The 19,131-nt window shown below is 33.6% G+C and overlaps 1 protein-coding gene across 1 annotated transcript in view; it reads right to left on the bottom strand.

Moving 5' to 3' along the window:
- SI (sucrase-isomaltase) overlaps positions 1-19,131 on the bottom strand; it is a 76,049-nt gene that overhangs the window by 41,146 nt on the left and 15,772 nt on the right. The window contains exons 14-31 of the mRNA XM_053459041.1: positions 18,656-18,740; positions 16,962-17,079; positions 15,632-15,803; positions 13,527-13,643; positions 13,146-13,300; positions 12,233-12,317; positions 11,198-11,254; positions 10,522-10,646; positions 8,522-8,610; positions 8,150-8,199; positions 7,261-7,428; positions 6,866-7,015; positions 5,898-6,104; positions 5,464-5,618; positions 3,576-3,744; positions 3,212-3,308; positions 1,965-2,077; positions 1,761-1,886 (exon numbers count right to left, since the gene is read on the bottom strand). Coding sequence (XP_053315016.1) covers positions 1,761-1,886; positions 1,965-2,077; positions 3,212-3,308; positions 3,576-3,744; positions 5,464-5,618; positions 5,898-6,104; positions 6,866-7,015; positions 7,261-7,428; positions 8,150-8,199; positions 8,522-8,610; positions 10,522-10,646; positions 11,198-11,254; positions 12,233-12,317; positions 13,146-13,300; positions 13,527-13,643; positions 15,632-15,803; positions 16,962-17,079; positions 18,656-18,740 — 2,238 coding nt within the window. The remainder of the gene's footprint in view (positions 1-1,760; positions 1,887-1,964; positions 2,078-3,211; positions 3,309-3,575; positions 3,745-5,463; positions 5,619-5,897; positions 6,105-6,865; positions 7,016-7,260; positions 7,429-8,149; positions 8,200-8,521; positions 8,611-10,521; positions 10,647-11,197; positions 11,255-12,232; positions 12,318-13,145; positions 13,301-13,526; positions 13,644-15,631; positions 15,804-16,961; positions 17,080-18,655; positions 18,741-19,131) is intronic.

Genomic DNA, 19,131 nt, shown 5'->3' with positions numbered 1-19,131 from the left:
CGATATTACGTCTACAACAGCAGCATGTATAAAGTCTAATAAATTAATTTATACTTATGCATCATTATGCTAGTAAGGATTAAGGCATTGAGCCTATCATGCACGTGCAATACCCTTATTAATCATCCCAACAGTTTTTATGTTTTTGCACACACATTTGAGTACATATTCACTGTGGATCTATATGTAATCTCAGTCTCTCTACTTTTCGCTCTACACATATACAGAAAAGCAAATGGTTGTAAGTGTATGTTGTACACTTGTTAAGTTGACTGATCATGGCTTCCAAAGGACTTTCTCGAATTACTGAGCCAAGTAATTAAACATAAAAACACATGTCCTAGACTGACTTTATCAACACTGCAACTCACAAGTCTAGAAACATATAATAACGTTCTTGGACTCTGACTCGTTGATATCTTAATTATCTATAATTTTTAACGAAATATGCCAAATAATACTGTCATCTGACTGAACCTAGAACAAAGACTTTGATGTTTTGAAGATATCCTGAAGGTTGTGAACGTGTTTACTCTCAATAAAACTCACTACATCTAAAACAGCTTTTTAATCTTAACTAAAGGTTTATAGATTAGTTTACCAAATTGGAGCTAATAAGTAACAATGTACAGAAGTGCAATTACTGCAACTACCCCATTCAGTTTGTACTAAAGGACTGATTTCTTCTTATCACATGTTACAGCAAGAATTGACTGTAATATGTGCAACCTAGTCAACCCAGCGCAGAGTGAATTTATGCTAGTTCCAACTGTGATAAAAGTCTGTTTGAAGATTCAGTTCATAGACATGAATAGATACCAGAAAAGACTATGGCTATTCTTAGGGCATTCAAAGAAGTTGGTTCTCATATGTACTGTACCATACTTAACAATACAATCTAATGCATGGTCAGGGATATTATTATAGATAATACCTAACTTTTAAATCCAAAAAAAATATCTGACAATAATCCAGGGCCACATATATTTATGTAAGGGAGACAAACCATTGATTACATATTCTATGGTTTGAATAAATATTATATGAATGTCAATATTTCAATGCTCCTGTATGGCATAGATCATATAGTTTGGAAGCAAGGATTAAACTTCCATATTAAAAAAAAATCATCAGTTTTTTTGCATTTCAAAGTGCACAATGGATGTAAATATTATGATGTCCGTAGAGTTTATTCACCAAAGCCAGTAACAGACACATTTAGGGTAGTTCTAAGGAAACTTTACAGTAAAGTGTGTGAATTTTACAGTAAACATTTGGCACACTTGGTTGCTGTGTGGCTTACTGCTCTTTCTACTTCATTTATAAACACTAGTAAGTAAATGAAGACTCAAGATGGGAGACCTAGTTACTGAGGGGACCAGAAAAGTGCAAGAGGTCAATTAATCAGAGCTGGGACTAAATTAACATTAGTAATGGTGAAAATGTGAAATGTGATTAATATATGGTAACAAACTGAAAGTGATCTCACCTTGGGAAAACAAATTGACCATGCCATTATTAACTATATTGATCTTTGTCAGTTACACAGAATTGTTCACACTCTCTTAAATTTACATTAAAGGCAGGATGTGATACTTCCCCTTTTAAGCATAGCTACATTGAGTTTAATATATCTGCATTACAATATAGTACATGATGTTAGCAACTATAATTTTGGGGCTATTTATACCCTGTATCCTAGATTGTTTTTCAAAGTCTAATCCCAATCAGAACATTGAAAATGTAACTGTTTGACTTACATATGGGATCTGAGCTTTAACCATCTCGTCATATAAATCAGATATCTCCTGATCATTCTTGTATCCATAGCGGCATAGCTGAAATCCGAGTGCCCAGTAAGCTGGCATAACTGGCCTTCCGACCACCTGAGCAGATTTAGAATATTAAACATTAGTCAAAGGCACGGGGCATAGAAATACATCTCTATCAGAAAAGTGTCTTACTGCAGTGTACTGTTGAACAACAACTTCAGGTGTGGGACCCAAAAACATGTAAAAGTCCAAAACTCCTCCAATAGTACGATATGTTATTGCAGGGTTTGGCAGCAGTGAGATATCTGAGAAGATAAGCAAAACATATTTTAGCTTGAAATTATACCATTGTAGTAAGTACAACTGTTGACTGAGTAGACTCAACTGAGGTGAAGTGCCCTTGAATACTAATGCTTGTATGCTTTTAAATTTCATCATATGTCTTCACCTGAAACCCGCAACACCTTAACAATAAATAATAACAATAATACAAATAGAAATAAATCATTGAAACCAAAACAGGGTTCCTGAACATCCCTCTCTTCCCCAACGATGTGCACAGTGTGGATGGGGGTAATTAAATAACCTGACAGGGTATAATGCCCAAGGTTATCACCCCCTCTACCCCATTTCCTGATCATGGGATAGTGAAGTTAAAATGTATAAACTTACTCTATAGGGGGCACAGACTCCCAGCTCCCTGTCCCCTCTCACCCTGTTCCTGATGAATGTGGTTAAAACACATTAAATGCTCTTTGAGGGCATCTATGTCCCATCTGCCACCACTCCTTGCCACCTATGAAGGGTTAAATTACTTAAAAATCCTTTGAAGGGGGAACAAACCCCATTCTTTGCCCCCCATCACTGCCTTGGAGATTGAGTGATTATTGCAAATTAAATTAAGAAATATCCAACCCTATCTACCTTCCTTGTCCCTAAGTCTCAACTGTGGAAGAGGGTGAGGTCCATCCAAGAACTACATGGGTATGATAAATGGATGGCATCAATATGGCAATAATGCCACCCCACAGGAAATTATAGTGATGGTATTTGACTTCATCTTCAGTATCTCATAATGGGGGTTGTATAGAAAATATTTTGCTACAAGTTTTGACCAATCAGCTGGACCACTCCAACCCTTGCTATTGTGGTTAGACCACTTACAAACTTTCCATCAGAACCACTTTATGCCTAGCCCACGGTACTTCTGTCAGTAGGTCCAAGCGCTACAAGGTGCATTACCTAGGGCCAGACAGGGGATGACTAAGCAGTCTAGTAAATTTTTGCTTTAGAAAGTCACCCCTGTATATTTAGCGGTGTGTTTTGACACCAAAATCTCTTGATCAGTTAATAATAATAATATTAATAATAATAATAATAATACAGTATGTTACAATATTAGAAAGCAAGATCAATGCATTAAATTATGATAGTTTTACCCATTGCATTGCTGTTTAGCAGTAAAACTGCATGAGCATTGCCATCATTTTCTAAACCCATATAGAATGGATGCACACCATAGGAGTTCTTATGTTCCTGTTAAACAAACAAAAAAAATTTGAAAAAATATTTGTTTGATGGTTTAAGGACATTCACTTAGATATAATCTAGATAAATATTAATATCTACAGTTTATATAAGTATTGGTAGTGCTATAGATTGTGTGCATATAGAGCAATAATTCTGGCTACATTGGCCTACTATTTTCAAGGTTACATCAACATCACAACATTGTACAGCCAGTAAATGTATCTATTTCAGCATGTAGCTGAAGCTTCTACCCAAGTGGTGGACCATACTTACTGTTGGGGGCTGGTCCTTAGAAAACAGTCCGATGTTTATACGGTTTACGTTGTGACGGAATGTTTGATGCTCAGTTTCTCCAAGCCCAAATATGTACTCTGAAGGCAGGAATGATGAAATCTGAATAAACATATCCGTAAATGTAAATCCAGGCACTTGAGAGTCCCAGCTGGTAAAATTTAAGAAGAAAACATAATTACTATTCTATCAAAAACATGTTTACATGAACTAAAATGGATAAATGAATCATAATGGGTATTTTATGGTAGTACGTTAAATCTGTTAATGTTTTTATCAATTATTGTGATATCCATTATTGTGACTGAAGATTAAAATTATTTTTTTAGCGATGACTCCTGAAAGCTAACTGAGCCCATTGGGCTGCTGGCCAACATCGCACCATGCACATCATCTCCAGTGGCAAATTGGGTGCTATAGTAGGCAGCCACCGGCTGGATATGCTCAGCCACACGCTATGTGAGCACAAAAATGTAGCATGTGGCCCTGCTTGCCAGGGTTGGTCCTTCATAATACATTTTATTGCAGAAAGTCAATAATTTTCAGCTTTCTCCAGATGAGCTCTTATGGAGGAAGGGCTGCACTGGCATTGAATAATGTATAATTATACAATTGAAATAACTGTTAAGAACTCTCCCTACATTAAGTATTATGGAGGGTCAACTTGGTGTTTATTGCAAGAAAAGCTTGCAGGGGTTGAACCTTATTGATATATAGTGGTCGGGTACTCTGACACTTTTACGGAAAACTGCTAGCTAAGTAAATATATCTATTAGCATACATGAATAAATACGGTATTAAATAATGAATTATTTTCACAGTAAGGTGTAGGTTCTGGGTATAACTAGTCCATTGCCAGTCACGTATGTGGACTAAATGGACTTGACTCTTTTGCATTAGCAATCACAGAAAAAAAATGTGATATAGTGGCAGCTTAGTGGCTTTGTGTGTGCCAGCATGCTGCCAGCTAAATGCAAATATGTGTATATATATATATATATATATATATATATATATATATATATATATGGAATACATGTAGGCTTTAAAAAATGTTACTTTTGTATTTGTGTGGCGTATATGAGGTTAAATATAAATAAAAATAAATATATATATATATATATATATACTGCTGCCAAGCTTCAAAAATTGGCTCGGCCCAGCACTTAATTTCCCTAGATTTTTCCAACCTGAGGAATTATAAATAACTTCTTTTCATAATTTATTGATTTTTTTATGCAACAGACATAACTGACGTTTACAACACATGTATGATTCATCTTCTTAGGCTTTGCTAAAAAAAAAAATGTTGCTTAAAGTATATCAGCTCTAAACATCTGCATCAACTTCTATAATCCGAGTGTCTAAAAGATTCCAGACTCAAAGGACAGATGATACAAGCAATAATCCCCCTGGACCGAAGTCTAATTTCTTTTTTGTTCTGAATTTGATTAGAAGCGAGAGCCTGACATTTTACAGAGGAATCAATTGCTTTCAAAGCACAGATGAGTTTCTGAGGAAGTGCTTGAAAATATTCCCTCTGGCTCACTAATGGTCCCCTAAAATAACAGACCTCTCCAAAAAGTAGTATATTAATTAATTTACTTAACAAAACACCTTTTATGGCATGATTCTAACATATAGCTTTGACAGAATAACGTTAAAATAATAAAATAGCTTTCTGGTACACCAAAGGTTAATAGGTTAACATGCATATCCAAGTACTCTATATCCTTAGATTTTTTGTTCAGGGAAAAAAATTATATTGCTACCATCATGATACTAAATACCCTGACATGTCAAAATCATAACACTGGACTAATATCCAGCATTTGATAATCCCTCTGATGGTCCATTAATCTTTGCTTACATAATAGTTCCCGTGCTTTTCCGTTTGATCTGAAGTCCAAATGGATAATCCTTGACAACAACCTCATAAAGTCTCTGTTCATCATTGCTTGTTGGACTGCTAGGTAAGTTTAATGGGACTGGAACTTCATATCTTTTATTGTTGGGATCATAGATCTATCCAAAGGAACAAAGTTTATGTTATTAAAGTAATAAAAAGAAATAGTGTCCTGTTTAGTATGGAGTCCAGAAAAAGAACACAAACATTCCTGACTTCTAATACCTTAACGTTCAATCGGCCTATATTTGCCACATTACTATTTACATCTTCCACAACCTAATTATTTTTTTTTCTTCCAAAAATAGCATTTTCTGGGAAAAACTGTATAAACATATGTATTGCTGAAAAGCCAGGTATTCCTGCAGACAATATAAGTATACACAAATGTAGATTACCTTAAACTGGAGCATGTGGTTCTCATGATACTTTATCTCGACACGCAACTGATCGATGGGAGTTGAGCGGGTTCCATATCGTGGTAAGACCTGTTGGTTATTGTTTATATCTACTATCATACCCGTATCTGATGTCTGGAAATTGCTGACTAGGTATCCATAATCGCTGGGATAGTAGCAGTATGGTACGCCGGGAGTAGTGGTTTCCTGAAACACATACATTTTGAGTAATGAAAAAAATCTTCAGACAGTTCAGTCTGAATCCAGATGCTAATAATAACAAATATCCCCATTTATTTATAAAACTAAGCCATGTGGTTTTAAATAAGAATACGACTGTTCATTAAAATGAGATTAATCTTCACTTTATCTTAATCTATGTGTAAACAAGCTGGTATGTTGTAGAAGTTCACATAGAAGAACATAATGTGACTTTGCATAGAATGTACATGCAAAGTGATAACACAATGTGTCTAACCAGTGGTAGACATAGTTTGAAAAGGACAGCATTCGACAACAATATCAACAAGCCTTTGCAAATCTACCTTTGCAAAAAAATGGTGCTGTTTCATCTGTTGAACCTAACAATTTTGTAACAATTTGATAACTGTAAGTAGAATTCCCAACACAAAATAGTCATTGAGAGGTTTGTCACCATAAAATATTAAAAAAAGCTTCTGTTTACATGATTAAGCAGAAGTACTTTTCTATGTTTTTGCTTTATATAATCACCAGTCTTCCAAACATTAGCAGTTGTATAAAATCAAGGCTAATTAATGGTAAAATAATCAGAAAAAGATAACAATACAGTGGAAAATCAAACCATACCATTAATGTAACGACTGTAACAGTCAAGCAGGTTATCATCAGTTAGTTTTTCTTTGTTGCTTTTGTGTTGCATCAAAATGACACATTTTTTTATATTTTATTAAGAGAATAAATCTGAGTTTATGGTCAATTGTACGCACCTCCCATATGCAGCCACGGTTTCTACATTCACCTTCACTAGCACCAGGTTCTGGGTAGCAATCAAACTTATCTAATTCCGTTAAAATTTGATTCCATTCAACAGTGTATGACTCTCCTAATGACAGCTGAAGACCTGTTATCCTCAGAACCTAAAGAAGAACAGAAGATTCGGATATTGTTACTTGTTTCATTTGTATTTTTCTGAATATAAGGTGCACTGGACAGCAAAACACACTTGAGTTTCAAAAATATGAAGATATAACATTAAACACAACATGTATATAGAAACATTTGAAACAAATATTAATCAAAGAAAAAAATGGATGGTGAAGAGTTTCTTAATGTTTTTTTTTAACTGTTTTTGGAATATGTTTCATTATAAAGAATGACCTACCTTGTTTGAATCATAGTTGATGGAAGCATTTGAGGGTTGTACAACACCATTTTTCTTTACTGTGATTATACTGCTGCTACGAGGGACTCCAAAAATGCTTATTTCTTCAAACATTAAATTATTTGGGTCAGTGTATCCTGCGTCCACTGCTGTCATGTGTAAAACATTCTGCAAACAAAATAATAGTATTCACTATGTATGACAAAATATAGTTCTAACTGTACATAATAAAACATAGACTGCAGATTATATACAAAAATTGTGTTTGTATGATCATAGAAACACTAGTTGCTGCATTATATCCAAATTAAATTTAGTAGGTATGACACATATAGTTTATTGTTAAGTACACGCACATTTACATTCTTGAGATAGTTGCAAAATGTGGCGTATCCTACAGAGCAATTGATTAACCATCTTGGACATCTTCTCAAACCACTATTGCAGACCTATCAGAACTAAACTGTCAATCCCAAGAAGGTGCCATTTTCCTTCTTAGATAAAAACTTTCCAATGTGATTCACTACGCTACAATTAACATTACTTTCTAATTTAAACATCACTATTCCTGAAACTATACACAACGACATATGCATGTGTACAGTTCGCTATAATTAATGACATAAATGATGGGAAAATCAAGGTTGGTTTTCACCAGTGCTCATGCAGGCCAGTATGTTGACTCCATGCATTATTGGTAGGTTTCTAATAAGAAAGTTAAGATTGTTTATGTTAGGAGGCAGGTTTGTGTAATGCATCAACTAAGATGCCAAATACAGGAGTCATTTCTTTCTTTTTACTGATTAAACTATTTTCTAAATCAGGTTTTTTCTCTTTTCCTGGTTCTACTCTTGTACTTCTGTAGAGACATGATGTGTTATATACTCACAGATGACACAGAAAAAGTGTATAAAATATAGCTGTTCGATCCTATGGTTTCTGAAAATAAAAATGAAAACAAAAATGAATTGATGGTCACAGAAAGAAATAAGAATTGGAGTATTCATAAGTATTTTTATACTTTCCTGAAAAGCTCCCTTTGGAACAACTGCATGTCAAGTTAGTGAATATCTGTTCGTTTTTTGATTATTATTATTATTTGATTTCTGATATACAAATTTCATGCCAACGTCATGATGTCCACCAAGAAAGTAACATTTCCAACTGCTTTGGAAATAATGATTTTCCAACTACCGACATAATGTTTGAAAGTGTGATTACTTACATACACCCACTAGGTTAGTCTTGAAAACATACACACCTCTAGTTTCTCCATCATCCCAAAAAAGTTCTCCTTTGGCAGTTTCATTATCGTCCAGAGCTATGATAAGGCCGAGTGGATTTTTTCGGCTAAAATCATAATAAACAATTACAAAAAGTTAGTTTCATTTATTTTTTTACAAGTTAATTCCCTATGCAAAATGAATAATATATTTTTTGAAGTAAAATATAGCTCAAGTAGTGGCACAGAGATAGTAAAATTAGGCATTTGTATAAAAAAATATGCCTTTCTTCTGTTGCATTATGTGGACAAATAACAAAATACAGAATGTAGCCAGGTCTCCACGGAGTCATAGAATTAAAGATCCTAACTCCTAACATTAATATATATTGCTTAATTTATTGTTTATTAAAATTTAATTAAATGGTAATATAGCAGGAAGTTCCCTCCAAAAGTTGGGGAAGGGAAATGCAATGCCTGATGCATTTTGTTCTGTATTTAGCGCTTTATCATAGGCATCACTCGTAATGTGGCCTACACTGATAATTGTTTAAATACTAAGGTACTTTGGAAGAAAGTCTAAAAAACTTTTTTTTTTCCAGATAGAAAATAGGGTTTTACAGTAAGAAACAATATTATTATCTATCTGTGATAAAAACACCATCACAGGGCAGACTCTGGTGTTCAGCTAAAATGAATAGTAGCAAATGTGTACAATGGCTGACAAATCTTCCTATTACTAAACCAATGTATCATAGGATTGCCTCTAATTCTTATCTTTCCCGGAACTGTAGAATAGTTTTCCAGAACAGTTGTGATGGGATAATGAAACTATTCACCTTTCTCAAAGTCATTTAACTCTGACCAAATTTCTGATTTAAAGTGTTACTTTTGTTTTACTGGCTGTGTGTTTTGGGATTATGCAGTATCAGACGAGGTTGGTAAAGAAACACGAGCAATGAAATTACATCTTTTCCTTTCGGCCAAAACGTTTTTCATTTAGTAACCTTTTATATTTACAGTTTCTATATCTCTGGAGATGAACAACGTCAGATTGCTCTGTTATTAACATTTACATTAACCGTACTATGCAATTCTGTTATATACAGACATTGTTTGACACAGCAAATAGGGAAATAGGGTTATGTCCCTTTTTAACAGTAATTAAAAAAAGCAACGTTTTTCGACAGCTGTAGAAAATGATTCATTTAGTGAATTTACAAATACAATGCAATAACCAGTAACTATCCTGGAACAAAAGACCTGCAGCTGGCTATAGTGAAGATCTTTTTATGCCATCATAAATTTTATGATATAACAAAACGTCTGTAGACATGATACTGTCATTTTTAGGCTGTTGCTGGATCTTAAAACACTGAATGATGCGCAAAATAAATATCAAATATAAAATAAAATATCTGGGTTTGTTGCTGGATCTTGTATGCACAGTAGATCCTGATTATATTTTACAACAGATATATGACAAAACCAAAGAGCAATTCAAGTTTGGCATCCAAACATTATTTCAATGTCTAATTCGTCCGATTGTTGATTTTCATGCCTGAAAAGACCATGTATGAGGAAATCAACTTCACACATTAAATTATCAAGTAGTCATCTGTTACAATTATAATCATGTACCCTTCCTTATAACTAGTCACAAATAAACCGCTCCCTGGGTTCTGCACTGAGCTTGTATAAAAGCCACCCTTTCAGGTAAAATGAAACGTTACATTATATTTTCCCGTATAGCCAGCTGCAAAAATTAAGCGTTTGGATTCAACCACGGTGTCATAACAATGGTAACTGATTGGAAGTGAAAGAAAAATGAATCCAAGCTGAGGGTGCATTAGATTATAAGAAGCCTGGCATAGTTTACTGGTCTGAGGCATTAATCCTGCAGGTGCATGGCACAACTAGTACAAATGATGATTACAGAATAATACATGTACCGAGTTAGCTGATGGAAAAGTTCCTCTCCAGGGGTGCTGCCAACATCTACTACATTTCTAAAGGTTGATTAGGCTTGCAATTGGTACCTGTGGAATGTTGTACGAGCCGGCTTCTGAGTGGGTAATATGTAGCCACCCCTAACATGAAGTCCGAGTTTGTCGGCTGGGAGATACATGGACACACTTTGTTTTCTCCATGGAGCCCTTGCACCCTGTAATGTAGAAAAAAAACATTATTAAGGACACCATACTACCCACAGCATATACAGTATATATAAATATTCAGTAAACACTCATGTAGTTTATTTAGATGTAATGTGAAGTAATAATTAAAAATGAGACATATAGCAATAATGATACAGGTTCCGGTTAATTCACCCTATGCTATGATTTACATGCCAAAATGATCCATGGATTAGAACAGTAAATATAGATGTGCAAGTACCGGTAATACTATCTTATCCTGAAGGCATGGAATCTTTTTTTAACTGTTTGTGCACCAGAGTGGTCACGAATTAAGCATTGCTACGCAATTTACCAATATAAAATGTAAAAAAAAAAAAAAAGAATTACCGTATGTCACCGTTATCAAATAGTAAAAATATTTGAACATAAGGCATACAATGGCATCATTGGTGCTAGCATTAAGTAAGACTGTTATAAAAATGTTAGCAAAATGTTATTAAAACTAGAGCTGTTTGAAGTTGCCAGATACGAAATGTACAATGGTGCTTGCAAACAAAACAAAAATACATATACTTACTGTTTCATAATCATACCACAGTGCATCAGGTATGTATGCAGCTGCGTTGACAGAATTCTAAAATAATAGAAACACACATCAATTATTATTGGCATACATATTCATTTCCATATATAATCTATTCAACTGTACAACTGGGTCTAGTTTCATGAAGAACAAATAAAAAATAACATATGCTAATATCCCTTATTTAAACCAATTAGGATTTTTGATAATAGCTTCAAAGGTCCATAACGTATTAACTGCTCTGTAGCTCAGTCGAGAAGATTCTGCATGTAGCATGGAAAATAATTCCAAAGTTGAGGTTAGCTCTGTTTTACCTCCTCTTATATTGTTTAGTTAGTGCGTAATTGTAGATAATAATGGCTGATTATCAGTTACAGGCTTGTATTCTTCTGATTAGCTGGAAATTCTCTTTTATCGAACAAAAAATTGTGACTGCAGTCACTCTATATAAGTAACCTATTTTGTACATGAAAGTACTGGGATAAATTTATATCTGATATTCGTGAATAGGTTGACTTTAATGTGACTTAGCTATTAAAGGGGATATGCTGGGGGCATTTTGATTCATAGAATGTTATCAACATACCCCACAATATCTCATGTTGCACATATAAAAATCACAAGTTATTTCTAATAAAAAATAGCATCAGATTTCCTGAAAATGAACTGCTCTTTTTCTTTCTTTGAATCTTAAGCCACCTCAGCTTTTGAAATGTTTGCCTTTCTACCTGTTTTGACAATTGTTCTATTATCTGATGTCAAAACCAGTAAAATTATAAAATCATCCAGATTTATAATGCTATTGTACAGTCTGGAGACAAGCTTCACATTTACATATAATTTTGATAATATTTTAATAATAAATGCACCCAGGCAGTGCCTCTGAAATCTGAAAACACAGCTTTTATATACTGTATGTATATTTGACTTCTTTTGACTAGGTAGTAAAAAAAATAAAAAGGAATATTTTGTAGCTGTAAATACATCTAAATAAAATGTCTTATGTTTTAAATATAACTGTGTCCTTACTGGATTAAGGATAGGTGTAATGAGGAGAGCTGGACCCCACAAAAACTGTTGATCTATTGCCCATGTTTCTGGATCAGAGTAGAACCTTTATGGAAGAAAAAAACATTTCAAAATGGTTATAATAAACCTTCTTACCAATCATGCTATATCCATACAGCACATATATACTGTAAAAATATATATATTTCCTTTGGATTTTCAAAGATAAAGCACATTGGTCCATGCCTCCCATAACGATTTTTATATTATTTTTTTATACTACCCAATCCCTAATAGCATAGGAAAGAGGGAAAAATGGGTAATTAAGGCCACATTGAACTTGCATGCCTAATCCTGAAAGTTGTAAAATTAAATGTCATAGTATTATTTATATAAAACCAAGTAGAGCATCAGGGGCACTGCTGACTTACACATATACACAATGGCTGTCATAAACACACTTCAATAAATACAGAACAGACTACTGATTTCAAACTTATATTTTACATATTTATTTTTGAGCAATACGTGTTTTTAATAAACAGTACAATTTATGTTTCTTCTTTTCAATATACAATGCACAAACATCCACCTAAGGCTTTTTTAAATCTAGTAAAACTGTCATGATCTATTGTAAAAATTGATTCCTGCTAAATTATTTTTCTTATATATATAATGAGATCTTCAAAGGGCTGTAAATTACAAATATATAATTATGTGGAGTCGTGGAACCCACATTTAAAACCTGATAAATATGCTAACAGAATAAGATTCATTGGTAAGAAATCTCTGGTCTATACGTATTTTAATACATTAATAAAATGCTATTTTTTTAGAGGTTCAAGTAGCTTCACTGTCATTTATACATTTATTATGCTTCTTTAGTGTCACGCCACTTTTCTAATAACTATAGTTATATAAAAAAAAGACTTACTCATGAAGTATTGGTCTTACTACAGTTTCCCCCTTGGTGTGAGCATTGTAGAAGAGGGTGTAAAGATAAGGCAACAGAGTGTAGCGGATGTTTAGGTAGTGCCTTGATGTCTGTACTAAAAGGGAGTCTGCTCCATAGGATGCAGGATCTTGAGCCTAGAGTAAAATAGAGCTATCATTGCACATATATATATATCATTTCTATCCAAGAAGCACAATTGGCAATAGAACAGAGCAATAGATATTCCTATAAAAAGCTGTATAATTACTGTGTATTAGTTATGAAATAAATCTAGTATGTTTTATTTTATGGCAATATTGAATTATTTTAATTATATTTCACAACAGATACATTTGTTAAAAAAAGGTATAGCAAATTTACCATATAGTTTTCTGCATTATGATTTCTGGAAAATGGATAAAATGCTCCAACTTGCATCCATCTTCTGCAGAGTTCTTCCGGGGAATCATCAAAGAAGCCACATATATCTGCACCAATCTAGGAGAAAAATGCTTTGCCTCAGTAAACATATTTACACCAGTTTTTCATTTCATTAAAAGTCAAAGGGTTAATTAAGAACAAAAATGTGTTTTTATTTTAGCCAAACACATTTAACGATCAAAGCTAAAATATTAACACAATGTTACAAAAAAAGCGTAATGCAAATACTGGAAACAGTAATGTGGGGAGGTTATCTGAGACGACAAAGAGAAAGTTAACACACTAAATGTTGTTTCTCTCTGTTTACACAATTGGTGTGTAACAGTGACCATTCACAGAAAAAATACTATGTATCAACTCATTCTCACTAGATAAGTAGCCTAATCAAGAGGTGGTCAAAGGGTGACTATAAAAACATAAAATTGCTAAATTTACAAGCCATGGGCATTCTCCCTTGAGCTATTCTGGACACCAGTGATTTTATTGCAGAATTGCATAAGATCCTAATATACCAGGTCCACAGGACTGAAGAAATGTTAATATGATTCTGTAATGTAAAAATGCATCAAGAACAAAACACTACCATTATAGACAGTTGAGTGTAATCTCATCAGTGGGTGAATAATTTGGAAGGCAATGCTAGACCATACTGAGAAAAACAAAACTATTACTTAGATTATTTAATTTGTACACTGATCTAGAAGTGGGCATTTAGAATAACTCTTTTTATTCTTGCAGATGGCAACACATTGTGTAGGGATCCAACTTCAGCTCGTGATGTGTATTTCATGAATGTTTAATTTTTGATAAATGTAAGTTAGTACACATGGTAATTAAGTGCTAAATTGGGTAAGGATGGGAAAATCATTACTTATTGGTTGACACTGCACTGGTTGACTTCAGTTAGATCTACCTTAGAATGTGCAGTTAATTTGGGGTACAGATTCCTTTATATGAATCACATAGATATATGGGATTGAATTGTTAGAGCACACATAAGAGCTATAAAATTATTAGAGGGAATGGGGGTTTTAGCTATTAGAAGCTTGGACTTTAAGGCACTTAAATAGTAACCTCTTTACAATGTACAAATACTTTCGAGGTCCCTATGAGGCACTTGTTAGAGAATTAATGGACTATATGGATGCACACAGTTGTGTCGACAAGATCATTGACAACAAAGTAAAGACTATTGCTCTTTTTGACTCTGACAGAGCAGATAACATGTGGCTACGTATTAAGACCAGTAAAACAATGGTTGCATGTTAAACATTCTTAAGGAATGGCTTTTTCTCTACAGTGTGGGCCTAAAGCCTTGTAATTGGCTTTCTATGGATGGTACCTGAATAGATTTTTGTCTAAGAGTATTAGGGGTATGAATAGTAATTGAAAGCTGATGTAGGATTTATTCTTAATTGAATACGTGACTTAATAATGTCAATTAGCCTATGTGGACTTGATAATCTAGGTATTAAATACCTCAAACAGCAAACCTCAGTAAAGTCCATTAATGTATTGGATCTTGACATGTAGTCTAATCCGAAAAGGTCTCCCAGGGGGTTACACTTTGGAGAGTTAGGTACCTGTGCTTGATTAGGCTTATTGAATTTGATCTTGAAAGTAACTCAATAGTGTCTCCTTTTTCAATGCCCTATTAAAAAAGATCTGCTCATGTTGCGGCAATTAATTAATCTATTATGCCAAATTAAAAGTTTATGTACTTTTGCTTCTCTATAAATATTATTTAATAAGCATAATAGTTTAAATCACTTTTTTTGTTATTTGTATATTTCATTATATAAGGTGCTCTCATGTAAAAATTCAACTTTATGCCCCTTATCCTACAGCGTGTTCTTTTCTTCTTCAATTTACTCACAATATTGAAATATTTAGCTATAATTGTTACATTTTTACGGCTTTCAATCACAAACATATCCAATTGGCAATAAAATGGGTTGTGCTGTTGTACAGATATAAACATAATTTAGTACTAATTCCCACTCATGACCATTTGCTTTGCATGCTTATTTAAGTAATGAGCTTACATAAGGTACTCCAAAAAGACTGAATTCGAGCATTCCTGGTATAGCCCATTTAATATCATTCCAGTTGGCAGCATTATCTCCGAGCCAATGTCCTGAGTATTTGCCTGATCCAGCAAAAGTAGACCGAGAAAAAATGATGCTTCTTTTTCCAGGGAAAACTTCTTTGATGGCTCTAAAATTCAAAAGTCATTAGAAAAAAATGTATGCTTTGTAACTGTTTATCTAATTACAGTTATACCATAATGATGTTTTTCTTTTCAACAAAACCCCTTCAAAGCTACAAACACAGCACAAATTGCACTAAATTGTAAAGAATTTACACTAATTACAATCTGGGTCTCATATGATCCCACTGCTAGTGAGATTGATCTATGTACCTATCTATGTATTTAACTAACAATTAATAATCACATTACAATAATAATAAACATTTTACAAATACTTATATTTATGACTATTATTTTATTATTATTATTATTATTATTATTATTATTATTACCAACACCAAGAAGGGCAATAATGAAAGCAGCTGGCCCATACTGCACACTACATAAATTATCTATACTATAGGCAATATGGTTCATCGAGAATAGAGCAATGGAAAAATGAACTTGTTTGTCTGTATACTAGTACATACTAGTTAAGTGTAGAATGCGTATGAATTGCAAACATGACCACAGTAAGTGGTATTCTGTCTAATACTATGTTCCTATCTGCATCATGATAAAATAAGACCAATAGGAGCCAAATATTTATGACAACAGGGACTGGGTTTATCTTTATTATATGTTTGTGTTTTGTCCATGTATAATTATTGTGCCATTCAACCTACCTTTACAGTTTTGAATTCTGAGTTGAAACAACTTATAAATCTATCCTCTGGAATGCCCTCCCCCGGCCTATCCGTCTCTCCCCCTGCTTGCGGTCCTTCAAAAAATCCCTCAAGACCCACTTCTTTAAGGGCGCTTACAACATAGCACATTAATGCCCTCCCATATTCCGTTAGCTCACCTTCCCCAGTCCCTCTCCTGCAATACTTACACTAGTGTGGCTGGTCCATCCCTAAAATTGGCACTTTTACCCTTTACCTATTGTGTAATACACCCTAAATCCCTCTAGATTGTAAGCTCCTTTGAGCACGACCCTCCTAACCTGTTGTTTCTGTAAGTCAAATTGTTATGCTACATACTACTTATGTCCTGTCTGCTCATTGTACAGCGCTATGGAATTTGATGGCGCTATATAAAACAATAAATAATAATAACATCTATCACACATATCAGAGAGTACTTCAATGCCAGCATGTATATATGAAAAAAGCAGGTCTTACTCTTCAGTAGACAGGGTCATTGCGTATCCATACAAACTGTGAACATCGTAATGGGAGCCCCAAGCTTGTTTTGCATCCATGCACAATGTCTTTGAATACATAACTCTGTCCATAATGGCTTTTGAGAAAGAATGTTAAAGGGTAAATTAGACCAGATACGTTTGCTCCGTTCTCAAGCACGTATATTAATTCAATTCCATGAAGATCCCCTTCTTACACGTCTCAGTTGTGTTAACTAGCTGACATATCACCTAGTTTTAATGAATACCAGGTCATCAATAAGTCAAACTGCAGACAAGTTCTGTCATTAACCTTTACAACAACTATTAAATAAATTTAGTAGGCAATACTTAGTTCTTATTGCATTCATTGTATGTTAAAACAATAAATATTGGAATGTGAATTAAAAATAGAAAGACTGTGGTCACTGATGGACACTACCGCACAATTTACATATTTTATTATATTGACTAATTGGCTAATTAGGTTTGGAAAAAGAAATCAATGCTGTAAGACAGTCAGGTTCTGTCATTCCAATTCATCCCTTCAAATGTCGTTACCAGAGATAATAAACACAGTTTCATTATCCTGGGAATTTCTTTTTCCAGTTACTATATGTTGACCCATTTAATTTAGGAATGACATCAACATATAACATGTCTACATTTCTCCTAATTATCTGCAAAGTTTTTACAATGGAAACACTCTGCAGAGCCCAGGGGACTGTGGGCTCTTTAATATTTAAGTTAAAGGAACAGTTATGTAAAAAAAAAAAAGATGGATCATAAATTTTAGATTTTTTTTATAAAATAGCTTTCTTAACGAGATTGTATGTCAATCATTACACTTGTTGTAGTTGTGCCCCATACTGTAGTGAGATAATTACAATCATTTCATACTAAACATCTTAACTTCTTCACCTTTTTATGTGGCGTCTAGGAAGGTACTTTTTGACTTTGTATTAGGAAAGTGAATTAAAGAGATACTAAAAGGTAGAACAGCCCACACTGCATGACACAATCTGTTAAAACATCCAGTCACTTGTACAAATGTCTGCCAAATGTCCCATTAGCAATAAACACAGACATAGTTGTATACGATAATGCGTGATACATTTAAGGCGCTTGAGCAAAATATTCACTGTTTAGCTAAATTATTCACATGGTTGTATCAAAACCAACAATTTTTGAGCATTCTTAATTAAAACGTTTATAAAAAGGTTATAGTCTTGAAATGAAAAAAAAAATAAAAAATTAATATGGAAGCCTTAAAAAGTGGCAATGTTCCCCTGATTCGCAATTATACAATGTAACATGCATGCTTTTATTAAGTAAATCTAAGAAACTATATTACTTAATTAAGCAACTAAAATAATCAACTACAGCAAGTTCATGTTAGTAATTGCTAATTTAACCATTAGCATTTCAATCCTGTTATGCTAATAGGAATTCTTAACATGTCTAAAGTAAAATCCATAGCAATCTTAACCTTAATTAACGGGTCTGAGGCTTTCATTTGTGAAAAAGACAGAACAGGATTGTTTATATGATGCAATTAAAATTTTCAAACGCAATATATATTTACTGCGAGTGAATCCCATTTTAATATTACATCTTAATCGTTTATGCAGGTTAAGTGGCATTTAAATTATAACGAAACCATTTTCTGTTACAAGCTTTTTAATACTTTCTTACCGGGTGTGTAGGGAGGGTAGTTTAAATTATTAACGGCACAGCCTTTACTTGATCCTTTGACAAAATTAGACACCTCATTCATGTCCTGTGTCGAAAACATCAGATACTTAGTGTTCATTTCTTTGTTATTCAGATTACATTCAAAAGCAGACGCGGAATTAAAAAAGTATCTGTCGAAAACTTAAAATTTAGCAAATTACATAATACTATATGGACCTGCTTGGCTTTTATTGTTTCCCCATAAAGTTTAAACCCTATTAACAACCTTCAATGGCTTAACATTCATTGTTGTATTGTTGCGTACCCATACTGTTTGTGGAATAGAGTGATATACATTAGTGGTATACCACAAATTCTGCCCCCACCTATGTATGTAACCCGTTTGGGATCTAAATGCTTATGTTTTGAAGTATGAAGTCCTAAAATGAACAATTGGCATGATAACACCTTGTCTAAACAATAACATAATAGACAGG

This window comes from Spea bombifrons, chromosome 3 (assembly GCF_027358695.1).
Source record: "Spea bombifrons isolate aSpeBom1 chromosome 3, aSpeBom1.2.pri, whole genome shotgun sequence".
NCBI classification, from domain to species: Eukaryota; Metazoa; Chordata; class Amphibia; order Anura; family Pelobatidae; genus Spea; species Spea bombifrons.
Note: the sequence above shows the minus strand (reverse complement) of the source record. Positions and strands in the feature narration are given on the sequence as shown.